The 24,201-nt window shown below is 38.3% G+C and overlaps 1 protein-coding gene across 4 annotated transcripts in view; it reads right to left on the bottom strand.

Annotated features, from left to right (window-relative positions):
* The window catches only part of SHQ1 (SHQ1, H/ACA ribonucleoprotein assembly factor), a 54,347-nt gene that overhangs the window by 23,005 nt on the left and 7,141 nt on the right, over positions 1-24,201 (bottom strand). For all 4 annotated transcript variants that reach the window (XM_075432619.1, XM_075432620.1, XM_075432621.1 and 1 more), the window contains 6 exons: positions 23,484-23,596; positions 21,309-21,436; positions 11,972-12,126; positions 10,285-10,338; positions 7,612-7,735; positions 686-806 (listed from right to left, as the gene is read on the bottom strand). In XM_075432619.1, coding sequence (XP_075288734.1) covers positions 686-806; positions 7,612-7,735; positions 10,285-10,338; positions 11,972-12,126; positions 21,309-21,436; positions 23,484-23,596 — 695 coding nt within the window. The remainder of the gene's footprint in view (positions 1-685; positions 807-7,611; positions 7,736-10,284; positions 10,339-11,971; positions 12,127-21,308; positions 21,437-23,483; positions 23,597-24,201) is intronic.

Here is a 24,201-nt window from a genome sequence, read left to right as displayed (position 1 = left end):
GGTGAGACAGAGAAGTGGCGAAGTGTAGGGACTTTGCCTGGAAGCAGCAGAGCCGCTGCTTCCTCCCAAGCAGACTGGAAGCCAAAGCGTATCGCCAGGGAGAGAGAGCTGGCGAGCAACTGCAGGGGCAAGAGGACACAGCGCACGGAGATTTGTGACACTTATTCTGGCGTTAATAATCAATTGGTGCAACCGCTACAGTCCATAAATCAACTGTTTCATACAGATGTAAATGGTTTGCACGTGCGCCTGACCAGAACTGAAAGTTGCCAATTCTACTGGAAGTTATAAATTCAATCGTGAACTAGGAGTTTTCCAACCTTTTTCCTAATGTTCTGTAAGTGCTATATAAACATTTTTGTTCCCAAGAAAGCTCACAATAGAATGAAAATTCCCCAGAAGCTGTTTTTCCCCACAAACATCAATATATTAATGAAAATTCACATTTCTGTTTACAATGCAATTCCTCCCTCCCTTCTCCAATGATGTCACTACATTAAAAAACTGCACTGAATGTCTTCGCTTCTGTAGTAACAACAATTGGACAGCCAAGGTTACCAAGTGAAAAAGACTGATCACACTTCCATTTATAGGAGATGGCATTTCTTTTGATTTTACTGATACTTGTTCATAGATGAAGTATCCTAAAAACATTTCCCACATGAGTCACTACTTAAGAACTTACTTGGTTTTTTGAATCCAGATACAATAGTCTGTGATGAAGAGATCATTAAGGATGTAGGCAGGGTCATTCTCCATAAAAATCTTGTGAATGTCCAGCAGACACTTCAAAACTGCAGCTTTTCCTGCAAATAGATTTTTATTTTTGTAATTCACTAGAAATAATAATAGATAATCTTTACCATCTTCTTACCTTTGAGGCTTTAATAACCATGCTCTCCACAACCATCTTGTAACTTTAAGTTGATTCACAGTCTCACAATGGCAGTAACATGACTATGCCCTTCAATATCCCCATCTCCGTGGATGTGGAGCCTCTGAATTCAGCAGGAATCTCTTTGCAAGACTAAAGCCTTAAGCCATAGTCATCCGTGTAATTCCCTACAGCTGAAGCAGCCCCCTCCCCCAGCTTTTCCACTTCTCTGAGCTGTGCTGGCCCAAACTTTAGCACAGGCATACGGTGCACCATATTAAAAAAAAAAAAAAAAAAAAAAAAAAAGGCAAGCTGAAAAGTTACTCACAAGTAACAAAAAGTTATGCCCCATCGTTTATCTGAAGAAAACCTATTTCCCTGCACGCCTACACAATTACCTGTGTTGGAAACTACTAAGGCTGGGAACACACAGTCCAAAGGAGCCACAGCAACTGTGCAAGCCAGTGTAAGTGATACGACCACCTGATGTCTAACCACTGCCTTAAGTTAAGCACAACTTTGCCTACTTCTGTTAGTTACCGAGTCATTTCGAAAACTGAGCCCCCAGAAAGAAAAACTCCCTTTGGGCTAACGAATGTGCCATTTGATGTACAGTTGATAAATGCAGTAAAAGATTAAAAACTTCAATGCTTTCTCATTCCATGACCAGAAATCCTTCTGTAGTCAGTTTAATTTTCTTCATATGCAACCACTGTTTATGGAGAATCGATTAATGTAACTTCCAATTAGCTGGAATCTCCTCAGTTTTCTGATGAAAGTTGCTAAAGGGTTAAGTGCTGGAACACTAGAAAAAAAATTTGTTTTCACTGTTTAATGGGGGGAAAACCCACATTCAAACGAAAACAGCCACTACTGCAAATGGAATCTAATACCCTCTCTCAAGAGGCTGGCTCCTCCTAGGCCATGAAACCAGAACATGGATTAAATCACATTTTACAGATTTTTAAAGGAAAAAAAAAAAAAAGATCAGAACTCCCCCTGCTGTTCAAGCACAAAATCTGTTTGTTTGTTTTTAAGTAATTCCATGCTGAAAAAATATAGACAGAGAATGTAAGTCAAAGGATGTGAAAGATGGCAATAAGGAGAAAGAACCTGGAGAGTAAGAAGCCATGGCAAACAGAACTGAAAAAATCCACTGGTTTGGAAGAGACCAACTGAAGAAAAGTCAGGCAAGAAAACATAAAATCCCAAATATTAACTGATGAACTTTTAGACTGTATCACCACCAATGCTCGTCAAGCCAAGCTTGTCAAATTTCAGTATTTTGACTAAAAAGAAGTGTGCTTTTTTAAAAAGAAATGATATGTGGAATTAAGATTTTGCTAATTTTTTAGGTTTTAGATGTCAAGCTGCCAGCCTGAACCATTTACAACATCCACTACTGCTACTCATCTGCCATGTAAATTAGTGACTATAACGCTAATGCTCAATAGAAAGCAGTCTTTCTTCATAAATTACAGTAGCTTAGCGGGCCTCTAATCGGAGAGGTTGAAGGTCTAGCCAGACTTTCTAAAATTGGGAACCCTACAAACAGGTAAACACATGGAACACAGCAATCAAAATTCTGCTTTCAGAATATGCATTTTATACATGCACCTTACAAACAAGAAGTCATTATACAAAACTGCATTTAACTCCTGCCCACAAGCAGCATAAAAAGTAAGAGCCAAAGAGCAAACACCTTTCAAGCCTTAATGTAGGATATTCCATAACACAGATGATTCTTGGCCTATTTCTGTGAAATTCCACACCGCAGGTTGTGTCTCTGGATATCTGCTTCAGTCCTCAGCAGACACTTGGTCTTTACTTTCAGGCTGAGGTTCTATATTCAGCCGTATTATCACTTACACAGGTTTACGTACTCTTTGTTGCACTCCTTTGCCTCCCTCTTTTCCGCAGCTCCTTGTGATGTGCCAGTGCAAGTACCCGTGAAACCACACAGCGAACTGGATCAGAGAACCGATGAAGCCACAAGACGAACAGTCTAGGGGCTTTTTTGGCAGTTACATCAGTCCAACTCACCGAAAGGCTCACTCGTGCACTCAAAGCAAACCTAAAATGTGCTAGTTTTAAAAGTCTTACTTATTTTGTAGCCCTAGGATTGACATTTTTTAAAATTCACTGAATACTGGAGTTCAGAAAGCCATGGAACAGAAGATGAAGACATGCCAAGGATAACCAATTTCATTTTTTTCACGCAGCTTAGAGCCAAGCACATTTAAGTTCAAGGGTGAAGAAGAAAATTTGCCTATTTAGAAAAACAGCAATAAATGGTTACAAGCAGGCATAAGAACTTTTGATGATAATCTCAGGAAAATACGAATGATTCATTTTTAAGTCAGTTTTTGCATATCTTCTGTGTAAAGTTATAGCTCTGCATTATACTGGATCAATAAATACACTGCTTATGTACAGATACTATTTCCTGATTATTCAAAAAACCGAACTAGTTCTATTTAAAAGTACAAATAAGAAGATTCCTAATTCTGTACAAAAAATATTTGATCTTCTAAGCTATTAGAATGTAAGATATAGAACATGAAACTTAAGACTCATAGACTTAAGACAGACCCTAATGCCCTCTATTTTTTGGCATGAAGATCTGTGTTAGAGGGAAAGGAGGATAACAAACAACTTGAAATTGTGATATATTGCATGATGGATACGAAACCTAAGTACTAATCCATTGTTTTTCTGAGACAAAGGTGGTTTTCTTTTCCTGCCATTAAAACTCATTACACTGCTGCTGGGGAGAGGATGAGTTGCAACTTCAGAGGAAAAGCAGCAGAGGGACTGAGCAGACAAGGCAAAAATCAAAAAAGCCAGAGCTATGTGCTGCCAGATCACTGGACTCTTCTGGAGTTTAGTGCTATGACAGCTGGCAGATGACAGCCCACAACTTTAACTCTGCAGTTTCAGAAACCCAGTCCTCTTTCCACAGATTAGCTCAAGAAAGGATACAATTTAACCCCAGCTCTCTATCTGCCATTTGATGTAACTCCCTACTGATTTTATATCATCATGAAATTCTACCAGCTTTCATATTGAATATTTGGTAGCAAAGGAAATTAGTAGTCCCATTGTTCTATTTTACATTAAGCTATTTTTCCTGCAGACTTCTATATGTTTTTCCACATCTGCATGAAGAAGCATTCATCTAAACAGATAAACTGAACTTTGCTGTCTCATTAAAAAGTGAGAACAGCAGCATTCTTAAAAACAAAAAGAGAACTCTTACAGAGTTTTAAATGAAAATGTCCTGGTAATAACTTACCCAGCTAAGCGACAGTACTATCTGTTTTTAATGGATAATTATATAATCCTAAATCTATTAGCGTTATCTGCTGTATGGAAAGAAGCAAAGCATATTTTATGTTACAGAAAAGAGCAAAAATGAGTTTTCTCTTTATTATTGGGTCATAAATGATAAGTTCCAAATCAGTATTATGCAACGGCAAAACCAGCCCACATCATTGACTTCTTAAAGGTCTACTGAAAAGGGCTCCATATATTTACATAAAAAACACACTTGATGGATTTTTGTTACTCAACTGTCAAATGCAGTATATACATTTTGTTGGAAATAGCATTGTAGCTGGATGTACCACTACATTTCATTCCCTTTTTTTAATCCTATCCAAAGAATAGATTAACACAGTAGATAATCCTAGATAACTATGCTGAATTTTCAACAATTCTGCTGAAGTATTTTAAGTGTTACAGATCACTAAAACAGCATAAGAAAAAAATCCGCTGAAGACCTCAACATTGATCCGCTTAAAGCATTTGTCTTACAATTAACACTTTGGCAGGAAGTCTTAATTCGAAATAACTGGTGTTTCAACCACACACAAGGATCCTTAATAGCTTAAAAATATGGCATCCTGCACCTGGGAAGTGATCCACCAACACAGCACGAATATTTTTAAAGTCAAGTTACATAACTTGAGGTGTAACAATTCAGTCCCATCAGAATTCATCACTATTTTAAAATAGTTTACTGTCTTTATTATTACTACCATTATCGAAACATTGTATTATACTATGTCCCAGCTTCCGTTACCAGCATCCTGAAAGAAACCGCAAGCCAGGATGAGGTCAACTCAAACCAATTCTTCCTTTAAGTTAAATACCAGTCCTCCTGCATCTACACGAAAACGAACAGCTTCGTGGCACTATTTAATTGAATCCATTATCCGTTATTTGACAGTCATTTTTACCTATGTTCATCACACATATATTGCAATACAGTGCCAAACTGGTGAGGCATCGTTTCCAGTAAACAAAGAGGGTAACAGAGCATTTAATGCTACCTGTAACTACTGTGCCTCGCACACTGCATGGTTTGCTAAGTATTCTGTAAAACCAGAAATTTCTCAAAAGCACTGCTCAGCTTCCACTGAAGTCTGAAGGAGAAAACATCTTGACTGAACAAATGTGCCTTGGCAGCATAAGCATTATCTACAAAACTATTTAAGAATACATCAGCACACACTTTCCCCCTTCTCTCCCTCCCCACCCCCCCGATTATAGACAGGCAATACATCCATTCTGTACCCTTCCCAGTTTTTTGGCAGTTGGCTACTTTAAAATCTTTGTGCTTTTGACACCATACATGTACCATAATAGTAAATACTAATTTGCTACACAAAACCCCAGAACTGTCAGAAGTTAACAGTGATCACCCTTATTTTTATCATTACACTGCCAACTTGCTAATGCCACTCACAACAGATTTATGTCCACATGAAAGAAGTAATATATTTGTGTCTGCTTCCCAGGCAGCACCTGGAGCTTATCATGGCTCACACTCCAGATAGCGTCCTCTTCTCCACTGTTAAGAACTCCAGTTGAAATGGGCACGCGTTCTCTTTTCTTGAGGCGTGCACGTGCCTCTTCAGCATCTGGAAGATCCATGGCCAGCTCTGCGGAGGCAGCCGGTCGCCCCATCCTGCACCGTTTCCCAGGCAACCAGCACAGCACAGGCATGCACGGAGTGACGCCAGACCTGCTGCATTTCTTAACTTCCTCCACTGCTTCTAAACCATTCTAACCATCAACTAAAGTTGAATTTCTTTTAAAGCTTATGGCAGTAATTTTTATGCAAATCACTGAGGTCAGAAAAAACAAGGCTAGCCTATCTGCCATCCCAGCAGAGAAAGAGTTAGCACACCCAAACTGCTCCTCCAGAGAAGACGGGGACTTTGCTGTTGGAGCAAGACCACCACGGGTGACACAGGGAGACCATGACGATAAGCACTACTGGGGCCACTGTGTTTTGGACGCAGAGGGTAAGGAGGCAACAGCAGCCACACGTCCAGCGTAGGAGGATGGAGTAGGAAACCTGACAAACAGTTACTGTAGATGCCACCTCCCTTACCCAGCTACTGAAAGTATTTTATTGGATCACTAAATGTTCACTCCTAATATCATCTTCCATCAGAACATTAAAAGAAAAGCTTATATATGAAAATTATAAAATTATAAAGAACATCTATGCAAAACAAGTTTTGATGCTGATACAAATTCAGGATTTCTGTTCTTCCCAGACTACCACTGGACTTAGCACAGCGTCATCTCAACCATTTTGCCTTAATCCTACAAAGAACTGTAACACTGAACCACAAAAATACCCCTTGCCCTCAAATGTGTGGTTCTGTATGGCAGTACTAAACTGGCACACACAATGGAACAGTTTGGGAATTGACACAGCTAGATGTTAAATACAGCTATTTTGTACAGGAAAAAAGAAAGTCATTAATGGACTGGCTCAGTTTAAAAAAGAAAAAAAAAAATACAAACAACCAAAACAACAGATTCTAGAAAAAGAAACTGGCAAGGAGAGCAGGAATTCAACATTCAACAGCTTCCTTTCTGTCAAAATCCTAACATCACTGACAATAGTTCTTCTAAACAGTAAATCACACAGGGAAGCTGTCCAGATTTGCAACTGCAAAACCAGGATGAGCAGAACTTCATCGAACAGAACAGCTGGAACAACTGAAGATGATGATGCTTTCAAAACTTCCCTTAGATGGAGACAAATCATGGAAGTTTAACGAAATCCTTCCAATCTTTTTAACAGGGTTTCAGTCAGGTAATTAAAGAACACAAAGAACAGAAAACAACAGGACTGCCGCTATACTTGCAACAATAAGTCGCGTTGTTTTGAAAAAAAAAAAAACCCACCACTTGCACACCTTTAGAATAGGGTCTAAAAAAATTATAGTATCTAACCTACCATAACAAAAGCTTCATTAAAATATTCTTCTCCAAAAGAAAAATCTCTTCACGGACAAATACAGCACAGAGAAAAATACTTCAAAGACCTTTTTCCCTCAACTTTACAAACCAGCGTTAGACTCCTGATTTATCAAGATACAAGATCCGATCAAAGATTTTTCTAAAGACGAGACATTCATAATATTTCTCTGTGTGGATTTTCTGGTGTGAAGAATACAGCTGAACTTACACCACAAATGTATGTATTATCCGCTGGCTAATAAATGAGTTGCTTCAGGGGCTTTTTCCTGGTAAGGACACTAATTTTGTTCTGTTCTCCCCCCAACACCATTTTTACAAAACCACATGTCCAGAAATGTCAATATTTATCAAGTTTGGGTGGAACTCTCAAAGGATTCAGAAGTTATTGAAAAAAACAGATGTACAAACAATGTGGCTATCCAGGCACCACTCCCAATCCCTAAAAAACTTACCTAGTTGCAGTATCATGACTGTATCACTGAAGGCACGTGTCACTAATCCAAAATGCCTGTGCAGGGGATAGCATAGCACTCTTCTTCCAAAAGCTACCAGGACGTCATGAATGCTAGTGAAATTCTGTGTATATCAGTGAAAAATCTGAATTAGTCTGTTTTTCAATATAAAGAAATAGTTTTTATTTGTTTGTTTTCTTTTAAGGAAAAAACTCATAGCTGAATAGGAAAAAAAAAGCACAATTTCATCATATATTATGCATCTAAAAATACATATTTTAATAGATAAGGAAATCAACATGTTAGAAACAAGACACTGTACATTTAGTTTGCATGGATGAAGAACATACGTCCCATACATTTTAGTGGTTTTGAATTAAAAAAAGAATGTAGAGAACATTAGAATAAAACATCCAACTCCAGACTTTGCCATTCTTTAGATTAAAGCAATAAATTACATCTGTCCCACATTATTACATATATTAAAGGGAAGCTATAAAAAACCTTTTAAAACTAAAGAAAAATTAAAACCACATGATATTAACAAAATACATGTGTACATATAAGATCTTTAAAAATGATACATGACTGCCTTTCATGAAAATTATAGCTATGCAAGACAGGGATAAATATATCTGCCTAGGGAAAGCAGTTCATTGTCCTCCTTCACGAGTGAGGAAGACCTCTGATTTACTCAGGCCAGAGGCATTAATGAGTTATTACAGACTTTCTTCAGAGAGTGATTTCCTTTCCAGCTTTCACTTTTCAAGACAAAATATTCCATCTACGAATTTAAATACAAATACCTATTTCATCTTGAACTCTCAATTTATTAAAATTAATAAAAACGCTTTGCTGACAGCCAGCACTTTTTTGCATTATATGACTATCTCAACCCATTTTTCATTTTAATGGATCGCTGGTAAGCATTTAAATAATTTATGTTCTGTTATTTAATATTTAGAGTCTAAGGTGTGTACATGTCACGCACAGCAAAATGGCAGTCAGTTCAAACAAACCATAGCTGAGGCATTTTTGTTTACAGAATGATGAAAACACCCGCCTCTACATGGTTTGTATAACAGATATAGTTATTAACAGCTTGGTGCCAGGAGACTGAATTTTCTGGGTGTGAAATATACTGTTGGCACAGGCTGCGCCAAGAGCTGCTATATTATAGGGTAAGCACATGCAGGAAACTTCTTCACTATGTTATGATATGGATTTGAAAAAATTCAAAAGTTAAGGCAATCACTGCATTTTAACTGCACTCCTTTGTAACTTGCTACCGCAGCACATTCAACTGGAAACAAATCAAAACTAACAGATCTATAAAACCAGTTGTCACAGAACAAGTTGTTACTGAATATAACACTCGCCACTGCTAGAAACATTTGAAGGACTGAACCCAAAAATCCTGTCAGAAATCTCATTTTTGATCCTGAAAACCGAGACTTGGCTCAGTAATTTCAGGAGCGAGGCCGGGACAGTTCTTTCTAGCCAGCCACCAGCGTAAGAAATAATGGACTGCAGGCCAGGTTAAGTCCCCTCCACTTCCAGCTCTGTAACAACTTAATAACATCAGCCTGTGTGATTTCAGTAAACAATCTGAAAGTGCGAAGAACAGAATTCAGTTTGTTTCCTCTTGTCTATGGGGGTCACGTAAAGCAACACACATCCACTGACTAACTCTGCAAGAAACCTGAAACAGGTATTCAGCACTTGTCTGAAAAATCATACAATTATTAAAGCCTTAATGAGACAACAGTTTTACAACTACAGAACTGAGGTCTTTTTGCTAGAATATGGAATTCAGCTTCTCCATGACAAGTCGGGGGAAAACCCAAGAAACTCCAACCATTTGACTGAGTTTTAAGAGCTTTTCCTATCATTGGGTTCAGATTTACTTCTGGGCTTCCCCGTTCCACTCTCCAACGTACTCTGAAGCCACACAGCGGAATGGAGGAGAGGCCAGAAGCCACCAAGAAGAGCAACCTAGAAGTGCTGAACGATGAACTAGGCAGGCTGAAGAAAGGCTCTGCAGTCAAACCCCCCAGAAGTGAACAAGAAGCTGCTTTATTAAGGCCTGCCATCTTCAAAGCTTATCAAAACAGACATCTGAGGTAGGACTTAGTAGACACAAGAACACTCAGAAATCACATTCCCTGCTTTTTATGCCCTTCATGCCCTTTGTATTTTAACATGCTTTAGCCAGTTAAACTGGAAGATATCTGCAACTTCTGATCAAGGAGCTAGCAGGCTGTATTTTCTGGCCCTAAGCATGGAGTTGCACACACATACTGTGGCCATACGTGAGGAGTAATTACAGTCGCTTTCTCAATAAAGATCAGGACTTGTGAATCAAGCCCAGCAGCTAGGGACAGTGTGTAGACGAGCAGCTTTTTCATAGTGCCTATCCTTAGCTTTTCCAGAATGGGCCAGAAGAAGGCCAAGCACCCAGACAGACGAGAGGTCATACTCCAGCCTCTTCAGGCTAGTAGTAGCTGAGAGCCCACAAGTCACGATCAATTTCTTGTAACTTTAATAACAAGATGACATACACTTCATTCACCCTCAATACTGAAAGACTAAACTTTCCACAAAAGCAACATATAATACCAAAACCAAATAATACAGCAAACACATAACACAAAACTTAAAACTTTATCTTACCTCCAGCCAGCACAATGTTGCACTCAGTTTCCGGACATTCCAAGATGATTCAACCTGATTTTAAGGGGAGACCGTAAAAGAAGTATTATCCAGTTCAACATTCGATACTGCTGGCAAACTATTTAAGACAACATTCTGGCAGCAATTTAAGAACCTTTGTGAATATGAAGCAGTAATTACATTATGTGTATTGAAATGGCCACAGGACAGCATTAAAAATTATATTGCTATGCAGATGTTAAATAACTGAATTGGTTTCTGTATTGGGAATATCTAGCCCATCCACAAAGCCTTTAACATACAACAGCAATCACAGAAAAATGGTATTTCAGTGGAATTCTGTCCCTTTTCACCGAGCAACAGAAACTTGAATCAACAAAGCTCAGGCTAAAAGGCTGAGAACAGCTCAAGACTTTTGGCTTTCAGAGAAGGTCCTAAAGCCAGCAGTACGCGTAAAATGTCATTATTCTTAAAATGTGACAGATTCATAGTGTTTGTGTAGTAGTGAGGTCTATTGGGATGATTAGGGCAAAAAGCCAGGAAGCCTTGATCTATAATCCTGGCTCTAGTAAAGATTTGTGTGGCCTGAATGTCTTGGTTTTCCTATTAAAAAAGGAAAAAAAAAAGGGGGGGAGGCCGGGGGACACACCACAGTGTGTTTTCCACATATACCAAATGGCTATCGCAAAGCTCAGTAAAGATTTGTACACTTGTTTTTCTCACATAGTTGCAATTTTGTGCAACACTAACACGCAATACAACAACCATCCTGTATGATTCTGTTGAATAAACAAGCCTGGACAATTCTGCCTGCCATTCTACAATCCATACCCTGCAAGTCAGTCTGATTAAGACAGAATAGTTTAGATTATATGTTCCAATACTTTGATTAAAAGCATTAAGAAAACATCTTGTTGGTTCATATCAGCAGAGGAGATGCTAGGCCCAAAACTGTACCTGGGAAGCAAGTCCATTTCAAAAAGGCAAGCTTTCTACAGAACAGCATGGAATCCATTCTAAACTTCTGCTATTTTCTTAATTTTCTACATCCTGTAAAAAGCCTAGGATACAGAATAGAAAATAAAGCTGGCTGCTGCTTGTGTAAGAGATGGGCAGACACCAGAATCCTGAAAATGGAAACATGCCTTCCTAATTCCCTCCAGTGTTCGAATACTAGAAAAACAAAACTCTGCATTAGGATTTTTTCTTATATGTGTGTGAATTTAAAAAAAAATTAAATGCCTCACTCTACTTTGCAGAATGCCTCAGGAAACACCTTCCATACTCAGTGCACAAGCTTAAACAAAAACCAAACAAACAAAACCTCACACACTTCAGTTTTGTTATGAGCATATACTGGTAGCCTGTATCAAACACTAACCACATAGTTTAGCCCTACAGACTTAATGATTTCCCATGCTTTTTCAGAATCCGAATCAGTAGCGGTATTATAACAGACAAACATATAATTATTTTGTGAAATTTGTATTTACATAAATCAAGACATATCACACCACAAAACAAATCAGAAAACAGCTCTATCTAAAGTCTTTCATTTTAACTTCATTATATATTTTTTAATGCTTGGAAGTAAGTTCACTGTAAAAGGTAAGACTCCTAAATGACAGTACAAGGTCCAGCAGTAGGTTCCTAAACCAGTAAATTTTTATTTTTTTTTTTTACTTACATTCTTGTCTCCTTCATTGACACAGATTTCATAGCAATATGCCAGAAGGATATCGATTAAGCCAAGATATACATGATGACGGCTTCTTTTATCCAGAAGATAAGATTTATTTGTGAACTTTCTCAGCTGTTCTCTCTCTTCTTCAGAGAAGACAACTATAAAAAGCAAAAGCATAATTGGTTATGAATTTAAAGCTGGCACATTCATTTTAATAGGTGGTAATACTACTTCAACAGCCTCTTTAAAAAGTAGCGTGCCACTAATCACAAGTCACTCATCACTCAAGAAAAAGCCTTAATCATTCTTACTTCCATTTTTAACTTTTATTAAACTCCAATATAGTCCTTTCAAAGTCAAGTTCCAAACCTGCAAAGTACTGCATGTACACACTGGCAATTTTGAACCTCTCTGAAAGTGCCAAGGATTTTTGTGGATACCTGGGTATCTTACACAGAGCTAAATGCACAATCAGGATCCGACTAAATTGAAGTTTCTTATGACCACGTTGTATGGGATAAAAATAAGAAAACAGGATAACAAAACCAAATGTATTTTATTATTGTAGAAAAGGGTAAGAACTACAGAAATAGGGAAGAAAAAAAAAGGAAAGGTACAATTCCATACTCCTATGCCTCATCAATTTTAATTCACGACCTAGGCATGATTTAGGAGCTTCCTTTATACTGCCTGATAACACCCGTCCAGTGTGTGAGGAAGATCAAAGAAAGACCAAAATCCTATCCCCACTGATGAAAGCTGCATTTCCTTCCAAAGGGTTATGGTATGCACCACCAAAACCAAAACCTTACAAGTAATATTGAAATGTCTCTTCAACTATTCTTTTACCACCCCTTTTTTGAGCCACCGTGTTCTGGCATACTTCACTAGTGGCAGAGAAAAGCTGTAGGCAAGACGTACAAACTTGAAAGTGTCAAACAATTAATGATTAATACACCGAGATGAGGCAGGCACCTAGGAAGGGCCAGCCTTTGTGGCTCCCCGAGACAGATCCTTGAATATTGCTGAGCCGCCATCTTCCACCAGCTTCATCAGCCCTAAAGACTTGACCTGATAACCCAACAATTCTGGCGCCAACTTGATTCCCTGTTTTCCCAGTTTAGGATTTTGTATCTTCCCTGTTTGTATTTACCTCTGGAATCCTTGAGCTACTAATGATCCTGTCTCAACAACCCCACCTGCAATTTTAGCGTTCTTATTTTTCTGCAGACTTTCTCACAGTTCTTCCTCAGCTGCATGAGCCAAGGTTACGCAGCTGGGCATAACCCATGACCCTGAACCCTTGGGGCGCAGGCAGCCAACTTCCTCAGGAGGAGCTTACAGCATGGGTTACAAAAAGAAAAGGTTACAGCTCCCAGTAAACCAAGGTCCTTTTTACATTCCTTGCCCATAGTTCTACCATAAGGATGATGATTGCAAATATACTTATAGATGTTTCTCCTCAGACACTGCTCATCATCATTTTACACAATTCACATTTGCAAAGATACGATACATCTATAAGACACGTGGTTGTCTTTATCCCAGGAGGTTTCTACAAGCTTTCTAATTTTATGACATGTTTTGCAACAAATGTTTGCGATGCCAAAGGCACGTACATATGCACACACCTCATCTTGAGGCATAAAATTACGAATTAAGAAAAACATTTTTGAATGTTTCTTCTTTATGAACTTTTTTAATGTTTCTATCAGCTTCATAACCATGAAATACTTGATTTAAATTCCTGTGGAAATTTCTTGATGAGCTAAACATTTCTCTGGAGTCAAGCCAGTCTCCATTTATGTAAAAGCTCCCACAAAAAGAAATCTCAGCTTTTATATCATCTTCAGAAAGCCAATCTCTTCCACTTGCTATGATCTAGTATAAAGTGACAATTTAGCAAGGCTATGGCAGTTCTAACTCTGTTTTTCTGTTAATGCAATGCAGTTCAGCATTACTCCTTAAATCACAAATATAGATGATGTATCTATATTCTATGAGCAAATTTCTTTGTAAGTTCCTAAATTGCATTGATTCTTCTGTGAGTCACCTCCATCAGTCCTATTAAAATACATAAAACCCTATGTGCAATGTCGTAGCACATTTGAAAAAAAACTAGTTTCTGAAAAACACAACATAAAACCACTTTGTAAGTTGCTACAGTAGGGTGGATTTAACGAGGTATCACAACAGGGTGTTTACAGTTAGAAGAAAGTCCAATTGGAAAGAAAAAAAAGGCATTTCCAATTTTAGCTAGCTTTCACCAGAAAACCCTCTCCTGGAGTACAAAACAATTTATTATTAAATCATACGCAAGTGGCACTTTCACCCTGAAAAGAAGCACAACAGAGGAAAGGTGAAATTGAAGCTAGAGAAGAATAAGAAATTCTGAAAAGCAAACAGCCAAAAGCTTGCTAGCAAAGACTACAACAGCAGATCAGAATCATAAAGCTTAAAATCACTTTTGATGGCTACAGTAATAAAGAAGCCAAATAATTCCTTTAAAGCATCTGAGAATCTATCCCAGACAGAATACCTGTTCTGAAGGATGCAAAACAGTTACGCCAGCGCTCTCCTATTTCCAGGCCCACCTCAGTGTGCTTGCTACAGTTAGCAGTCAAGATGCACACACAGATCAGGAATGCAACTGTTCTCCTTCAAAAAGTCATTATATTCAGTAGTGGATCCTCTACTGAGAAGCCACTCTTCTTAATCGGCGACTACAACCTGAAGTTTGTTTTTGTCTCGTAGCTGATCAAAATTAACTGATGAGATACTTACCTGGGATAAGAAACAGTCCAACACTGAAAGCAAACAAACTGACTTTGTAAAGTTTTACTAACAAGTATTCGGTGGATTCCCTAAAATCCACACTCTAGAGGAACACGTAAACATGAACCATACTTCCCTTCTAAGTAAAAAGCAAAGAAACTCCCAGTGAATTTCCTGAAACAGGACATAAAAGTTTTCTTCCTCTAAAAGGCAAACTCTGAAGCATCACAACATATACAACTGGACCGCAAACACACAAAATGCAAGTGTACCAGACAACAGCAAACAAGACCTAGGCTAGACAATTCCCAAAGGAAAATGTAACAAGATGTTCATTAACTCACTGCAAAGTGCCAGATGTTCTAAATATAATTTCTCTCTCTGGAGAAAATACTTCAATTTTACAAATAAGTATCTATCCATTCCTTAAAGTTTTTGAATAATAAATTCTGCAGGCCAGAAACTCATTATTAATACATCAAAACCACCACCTACTTTGTTTTCCTAATTCAAAAATACAAGTACATAGTTTATGATTAACAGAACAAGTAAAATTGTAATTACATTTTTTGCTATATTAAGCCTGTGTTTTGTACACTTGCGTTACCAATGTTTTATCTGTACAACAACATTAATCTAATGCAAAACAGCACCTGCTGCTACTTATCAAGTACTAAATTTGCAAGCTTTCCTTAGGTTTGATTTTTAAATGCTTTGTACGTTTGTCTGTGCCAAAATGCTGCTGCTTCTAGCCACAGTATAACCGTGTATTAATATATGCATGTCTAAAGGAATCAGACAAATTATCTCACATACAAAGTCACTGTTAGACGATACCACAGAGATTGCCATTACTTCTCTATCATCTCCTTTACTTATTTTAAACTGGCCATTCTTCATGTTAAAATAAACATATTTCAAATTGCTCTTCAGGACCCAGCTGTCAATGAAGTACAGTTCAATCTGCAAAGGGGAGGATGAGGTCTCACAGCAAGAGGGTGTTTTGTTAGGGTCTTGCTGATATTTTATGCTGCCGATCACATCACTTAAATCGCGCCAGTGTAAGATCTGTATCTCGAGACTACAGTTAACACTCCTTGTTCTAAGCGTGTTAGGGGTACTTTGAGAAAATGTGCTATCTAGACAGATAGCCAACTCGCTGGTCAGACTCAAGAGACTGACAGAGAAGTACAGGTCAGCGAGCAGCTCTGATAATCAGGTGGTCTATGCTGGTGAAAGTAGAGCCCTGGCTTATGGCCCTGTCAAGCAACGTCTTGAATTCCACATCTATCTCGAAGGAAAAGAACTCAGCAGAATGGATCCTTTTTTTTTTTTTTTTTTACGTTAACTAAAATATTATGCTAAACTATGAAGTTTCTTAACTGCACACTTCTATCCCTGTAAGTTACGGAACCAGCAACACCCGACAAAGGAGACTACTCAGTACACAGCAAATCTGTCAGGAATAAAGTTAGCTTCAATTTTAATTGGTAGCAAACAAGTCTCTCTTCTTTTTAAGCTCTTCCTAAGACATGAACAGAGGAAAGGCAGCACTGCTATGGCTAGAAAGATGCCCAAAGGCTGCACTCAGGACCAGCATTTCCCCCAGTGCTGGATACTGCCTTAAAAATACTTGATAATAATACTGTAACCTTAAACAAGCAACTGAACTAATGAAGCTGATTTTCTATTGATTTGTCTCTTGTGCTTGGATTTGTTGCTATCTTAGGTGGTGACTGAAACTTTCCACAGTGCTGACATGCTGATAACATCTCTTTCCTGTATGGACTCAACAACATCTAAGAAGATGGCACCGAAGATTCAACAAAAGCACTCTTCCCCTTGTACACAGGGCCATTTTTGCAGAACTTCTAGGAAGTGGCCATCTTGAGATCCCCTAAAGCTCTGTCAAGGAGACTGCAAGCAGACAAGCCTCAGTTCTTCAGGAAGTGATCTAAAAGTCCTAAAATCACAAAGCTGTCTTCCTCTGCACACCTATATTTGCTCTAAGCTATGATCAGTCAAGTCTGGTTTGTTCATCACTCCCCTTTCTTTACAATTCTTCCATTCACATTTTAGCTCCTTCACAAACACATTTTCTTCCATGTCAAGCTTCTGCCCTTCCAATTCTCAACTCAACATTTACAGCACACTACTTCCATATCCCTTCTGACCTGCTTCCTCCAGGCACTCTCCATGAAGTCACTGGACTCCGACAGTCTGTTCTGAATCTTGCAAATTCCTTTATACTAATTTTTGTCATTATTCTTTAAAAAATCTGCAATTCCTATAAACCGGATCAAAACCATACAGCATTCTTTCTTCCATGTCTTACCGTACTTGCCTTTTAAAAACTGAGATACTATACAACAGAGACCTACTATTTATCAGTTAAGAATTTTTTATGAATAAACAGCAATCTTTCCTCACACGAAGAACTTTTGCTCTGCAGCAGAACAGCACCAGGAAGGTACACACGCTGCAAAGGCCCAGAAGACAGAGTAAAACAGGTAGACAGAACAATTATCTGATAAAAAAGTGATTAATCGTCAACTTATGAATCTACCCATAATGCTATATATTTGAGCAGAGCCCTACTGAAAGGTGAATCTTTAAAAAGAAGTTGCTTCTTATTCTATAAAGAGATCAGAAAGAGAGAATGGTCACTGGTAAGCTTGATAGGTTACCATACACAAAGTTAACACTGGATCATATAAATGCTGTATATTAAATATGTATGTCAGCCTGAGCCTTTGAAGATTATTGTTTCACCTAAAAAGGAGTTTTTAAAGTTGTGCAATTTGAAGTAGAATAAAAATTATATTTTTAATAAGTTAAATGTGACTGTTACAAAATATAAAACCTTTCATCTGGAATCTGTAGAAGCAAGACTAATGCAAACTTCAGCAGCAACTGAAAGCAAGCTTTCCAAAGTTTTATTCCCTCATGGGAAAAGCTGTGTAATTAGTCATGCTTTATTGAGTATTAGTTGACTTGCATTAGACATTGTAAGCGTGAACAAAATCTGGGCCTTTCAGCTTTAGAAATGTCCACTCCGAAAATGATACTTTGCTACAAACATCATGGTGAAACCTGCTCTCTAGTACTTCTTGTTCCTCAGCCGTACTGCAAAGGCAATAACCTCAGCTGCCTGGTGGCTAACAAGCCTAGGGGGAAAATAAACAAAAATCCCACAAAGGGCAAGAAGAGAATCATTGCAATGCACAGTAAAATGTAAAAAAGTACAAACGAAAAGGCACTTAGGACAATAAAAGAAGAAATTAAAAAAAGACAAAATACACACACCATACATACAATCTGAAGAAAAAGTTAAAAGGTTAAATAAAAATAGATTCAAGGTAAAGACAGAAGAGAGCTGAAGAATTTAAATGCTAAGAGCTGATCCAAAAAGAAAAAAATCAGGTAACGAGACATGAAAAAAAAACCTGATGGTGTAAAAACAAAAGAGAATAACCAGGGATGAAAGTAAGAGCAGTAATCAACTAAACAAAATCTTCAGTTAATTGTAATGCCATGAAAAAAAAAAAAAAAAGGCAGCGATCTGTATTTCTAATTACTCCTTGTAGCCAAAGACATTATAAAGACAAAAGTAATCAAGTCTTTGGTTCCAAGAAACCAATGAAGATAAAAAGACATCAATATAAATGAGCAAAGGAAGAAAGAAACAAACAAAAATGTTTACTGCTTTTTGACTAAGCAAATATACTTCTAAAAAACTTACTAATTTTTATGGCACACTAAACTCACTTTTTCACGTAGTAACTTGAGGAGTCAGTTCCCAATAATATTCCTGATTCCATAGCCACTGTGTTAGGCGGGAACTGTCCTAACAGCAGCTGTAACAGTGCACAAAATACAGGGAGACTAAAGATACCGGGTGACAAATTCTAGTGCCACTACCGTAATACTGTAGTAGCCTGTACTGTAATCACCTGTCAATTTTAACATTATCATTCCTAAAAGAGTCACCATTTTATGTCGGAGGGTAGTGGACTTCCTTTATGCCCCTGATCAGGTTCAAAAGTAAACAAAGGATGTTTGTATCTGATTTTTATATTAAAAAAAAAAAAACTTTGACCTCACACAGGGAGATACATGCAAGCTCAAAGGCTCACCACACTCCACTTCATAAAACACCTTAAAACATACTGCGATCCATACAACATTTGTGCCCCTAGAGCTTCTGTGCTTGAGGACCCCCTGGCTTTTTCTAGCTGAGCACTGGTGTTCAAAGGCTCCTTCCTACAAGCCCACTCCAGCACCAGCGACAGCCTCCTTACCCTTCTAGCTGTACAGCACACCTTGGCTTAATCAGTCAGACTTCTCCCCAGTTCCAGTGGAAATAACATAAAATTTCTCAAGTAGTAAAGAAGGCCCTTCACTTAGCAGAGTCCTTGTTTCTCTTACGTGCCCTTTCTATGTCACTTCCACTTACTGCACATGCATACTGGAACACACATTAATGCAGATACGCAGTCAAATTGCACTGAGCTTGTAAGAAAACCTGAATCTGTAACTGGGACTAGCCAGACCAGCCCTTCGATTCGATATAACATCAAAGCAATTCAAAACCACAGGGAACTCATCCTACAGATGATCAGATTCCAGGTCCGACAGTCTGGACCCACCTCCTGCCCTTCTGTATTTCCATTCACTCGTAAGCGACCCTCGAGTGGAACCTGTACTCCCTCTCATGGTGGTTTCTTTCACCACAGCTCACTCCGGCTTGGGAACCTCCAACTCTCAGATCGTCACTCAGCCGCTTGCCTTCCCCAGCCGCCGCTGCCATTCAAACAGCAGTGACAATGTTATCAAAACTGAGGTCTTTCTGAGGGAAAAGGGGGGTTGTTGTCATGGACAGAACCCAAACACCAGACGGCCTCTGATGTTACTCAAATTTCCTCAAGATCCACATCACCACCACCACTTCACTCAGCCATACAACGGTCAAACGAAGTTATTTTTATCATCCTTATTAAATACCTATCTGCTATAACAAATAGTTTAGAGAAAAGACAGTCCTTTATGTAGCCCCATTTTCTGCATAACTTTCATTAGTGGGCTTGCCAGGCTTTCAAGTAGTTTTCCTGTTGCTGTTGCCCCTAAAATCCAGCAACACAAGTATGTGTTTTTCTTCAGAATCTCAATTTGAAGTAAAAATATTCTTTATCACTAAAATCATCCAGCAGCTCTTCATTTTCATTATATTCCTTAACACAGGCAAACATTAGCAGTGTTGCATTTACTAAGGCATGAATGGATAAGCACAAACAAAAGAACCCCTCATTATTCTATTTTCAAGCCTCTTGTACCTTTGTCCAGTGCTTTTTAAATCAAATGCTTATATAATTAACAATTTCTGGCTTCAGAGGCTGAAAAAAGACCAGTAATGAAGATCAGATTACATTCACAGTAAAATACACAACATTTACCCAAATTCCATTGTTGCTCTCCTTCAGCAAATGTGAAAGCGCAGGTATTATTAGTGCACTAATATTTGTTAAGAACCTCTGGTGAAGGGATTATCATTATCTACTTTAGTAATATTAGATTTTCGTACTACATAGGAAATGAACAAAGGACAACAAAAGAATATGCGTAATAGTAACTGGTATTGCTCTCTATAATCACTGTGTACAGAAAGGTAATCTCAGTTATCTGTTAATAGTACTGTTACAAGGTCATCTACTAAACCTGAAACCACCCCTTTTAGTTTCTAAAAGCACACGAGGATTTTCCTTTGAAAAAAGTCTCCGAGACACACAGAAACAGCAACAGAGTAATAAAAGCCGTGAACTTCAGTGGTACTGTGTAAATAAAATAAAACATCCTACAGAAGATGTGTGCATCAAACAGAGATACCGGCTGATATTAATACAATCTTCCACAGCTGATTCTAGGAAAACCTGCTGTGAAGTGTCTGCACCATATTTGGAAGCAGGCACAAAAACCAGTTTTGACTATTTTTTCCACTGAAAATACATAGGAAAGGGAAAACAGTTACTTGAAAAATATGAAAAAAAGAGGAGATAAGCACAAGCAACTAAGGACCCATCTTCTAGCTATTACAAACACTACACCAGGACAGGTTTGATTTGATTTCAGATGCCAGGACCTACTGACACTGGCAGCTCCTTTGAAATCTTAAAGACTACAGCATATCCTTAAAAGGGAAGTTTTTCTTCATAGATACCTGAAATTCCAGAATAGCCTAACTCCAAAATTTGTTATGAATGAAAAAGAGGTCACGCACCACACTACATAATTAACAGGTAAATGCTTAAGAGGAAATAACCACTTCATAATATACTGTCAACTGCTCCACACACAACTGTCTCAAAGATTTCAGTATGTAACTGTCCACCAGAGAAAAAAATTTTTCTTTGCAGACAGGAGAAGTAACAGAATACTCCTCTAAAAAGAACAGTTAAGACTGAAAATTGTAGGGTAAAACCATACTTTTTCCATTAAGAACCTAGAACATAACATGGCATCACAGCAATTATCACTCAAGCAACAGGTGTGCGTATACCCATGTTCTCACCAAATGTAGGAGTGTCATGTTCCTGATGACTTTTTCCCTGCAAGGCCATCATTTTTTTATGAGCATCAACCCACCATGGTTTGTACTTTAAGACATGCTGAATAGCTTCGTCTTCAAAAAAATCAGCTCTAGGAAAAAAAAAACAACCACGTCACATGCTATTTATTTGAGTTTATAGTGTATGTGGGTATATTTTAATGCATACCTAGAATACACCTGACTTGGCTCCAGGCTATTTTCCATACATTCGAAACACAACAAACCTGATCAGTATCTGTACTTTGACATCAAATCCGAAAATAATCACTATTAAAAGCATAAACAATATTCTCTTCTCTTGCAGTACCCCTTCCTCACTTCCTCCACCGTTCCTGAGCCACCCAGAAGCCTAGGCAACTGATGAGCTTGCAGCACGACATGAAGGCAAACAAACCTGATTTGTTCTAGATGAATCTAAAGGAAAACATTCCAAAGAGAAGACTTCTCAGAGCACGTCACTGGCAGCAAACTTCGTTTCTCTGGGAAGCTCTCCCACTTTAAAACTGCCTATACTTTTGGGAGGAACTGTAGGCAGCTGAGGGGCAAAGAGAAAGTAGGGATGGGGACGGACTTTTAGGTAAACAAGGGCATGCTGGTGCAAGGTAGAAAAAGAAGAATTGTACATGAATTCTGGAAGAGATTGCCTCCATCTCAGCACAAAGCCATTGTAGTAAAAATCTCTATAGAGTAATTCTGGGAGGATTTATACTAAAGGATGCAAGTTCTAAGCCTCCTCTTACCATTTTAGTTTTTTCTTCAAGCCAAACAATAGCATAAATACTGAGAACTGAAAAAATGCAGGAAATTTCTTAATACCTTCTTAATCATCATAGAAAACCTGCCCAGTCTACTGAACACAGAATGCAATTTGCTTTACTCCCACACCGACAGATTTTTTGTTGCCCTTCTTCAGTGTTTTTATGAAGTAACTTAAAGATATCAGCCAGAGTACATTTTCCTCAAAGGCAACACAACACTTGTTTGCCACTGTTTTTCCCAGAGCTGTCCTTCTCATCAGGGTACAGAGCAAAACAATTTCTGTTGAAGAAAGGCTGGTATCATCTGTTCTGAAGCAACCAAAACACAGCCATTAAACTAAATGGTTGTAGCTGATCCACCAGGCCAGAACACAGGGTCTAAGATGGAAACTTGGAATTACTGTAATTTGCATCGCATTATAGGTTAGCAACGACTTCAGTTCCAGTGAAATGTACTTCCAAGTGATCTTTCAAGAAAGCTTTTCTGATCTCTGTGTGCTCCAGAAAGACATGCAGCTGCCCCTGAAACACCTGACTGAGGAAAAATTCCAAGTTTGCAAAGATATCTTTGGGAACAACTCAAAATGGGTTAAGCCCACCTCTCCCTGCCAAAACACACCGCAAGTACTAATTCTTGCTCCTGGGGACTACACTCTTCTCCCACCCAATCAATCTTGCAGGAATCACTGTACTCATAGATCTCATGGCCTCAATTTATTTTACTTATCTGGAAGTTTCTGAACCTAACTTGACCTGAAATACTCCAATTTGAAAAGTACGAAGAATCACTTTCACCATCATCACATGGGATGAAGCACAAAGAAACACAAAGTCTTGGTTTGGAACTTTTCGTCATTCTGCTGTAAAAAAGTCCTCATGTGATGAAGGCTAAAAACAAAGTGGCCCAGACAAAATCTTCGTAACTTCAAAACTCCAAATTTACTTCCTCATAAACCAGGATAGTTCAGCAATCCTTGTTTCACAAAGTGAAAAAAGAAAAAAAAGAGAAAAAAAAAAAAGAGTTCTGACATCTTCTGACATCTACAAACCAAAATGCTGGCAGGGAATGGCTACTCAGCTGCTGAAGAGGTGAACCATGCAACAATGTTCTGCAACAGCTCACAGCAGCCCCTGCTTTCATGCAGACTTAAGCAGTAATTCAACAGCAGGGTAACCCCAAAACAGATAAGCAAGGTCTTGTGTCAGTGTCACACCTAAGAATACCCTCTAGGGCCTGCTGTGATGAGACAAAGAAACAGACAAACAAAAAGTAAAGCTATTATTTCCAAAAGTGATCCAATCATTCATGAAAAGAAAAAGCAAATATACTTTAACTGAGGCACTTCTACTTGACCAGCTGAAGTAGATCAGTACTCACAAGTAATGATCAGGATCAAACTTGGCAGCCTCAGCTGCCAGGCGTTTCCTCCTACGTTCATCTACAGGAGTTTGGTCTGGATCCTTAATGTCAATTACATCACTGAGTTCATCCTGAAAAAGGAAAAAAATTATATGACCAAGCCACAGGTATGATATGCAAGATCTATTTAGTAAGAGTAGGAAGGATGCTTTTCAGCATTACACTGAAATCCCCAGATGCTCTTCAACCTCCCTTTCAAATCTTCCAAATTCAGGCTCCATTGTGCAAATAGAACATCAAAATTCCAAGGAAATTCAATTATTCGAAGCTCCTCGGAATTCATGATGATATGAAGTCTATTCAGGCCGTTTTATCATAAGGCAGGCAAGTTATTTTGCATTAGGATAAAATTTGCAACGTTTAACAAAAGCATACAACCACAACAAAGATAAGATAAAAATCATAGACACTGTTCTTGCAACTTTTGAGATTACTCTCACACTCTGAAGTGGCCATACATTAATTAGTGAGCAATTGCAGTGCCCTTTTAAGCTTCATTAAGTAGTGGTACATTAATGCTGATGGGAAATGTACTTCATGAATTTCATGGTTATAAACCAGTGTCTATATCCTAACAGGATGTAAATACTTTCTCCATAAATAGCAATCCTTCTGCTCCGAACTGTGAAAATACTACAATTCATGCAAAGAGTTACAGAGTTACATAATTAAGTTG

Source organism: Opisthocomus hoazin, chromosome 11, assembly GCF_030867145.1.
Source record: "Opisthocomus hoazin isolate bOpiHoa1 chromosome 11, bOpiHoa1.hap1, whole genome shotgun sequence".
In the NCBI taxonomy this organism is placed as follows: domain Eukaryota; kingdom Metazoa; phylum Chordata; class Aves; order Opisthocomiformes; family Opisthocomidae; genus Opisthocomus; species Opisthocomus hoazin.
This window is presented reverse-complemented; position numbering and strand designations above follow the sequence as displayed.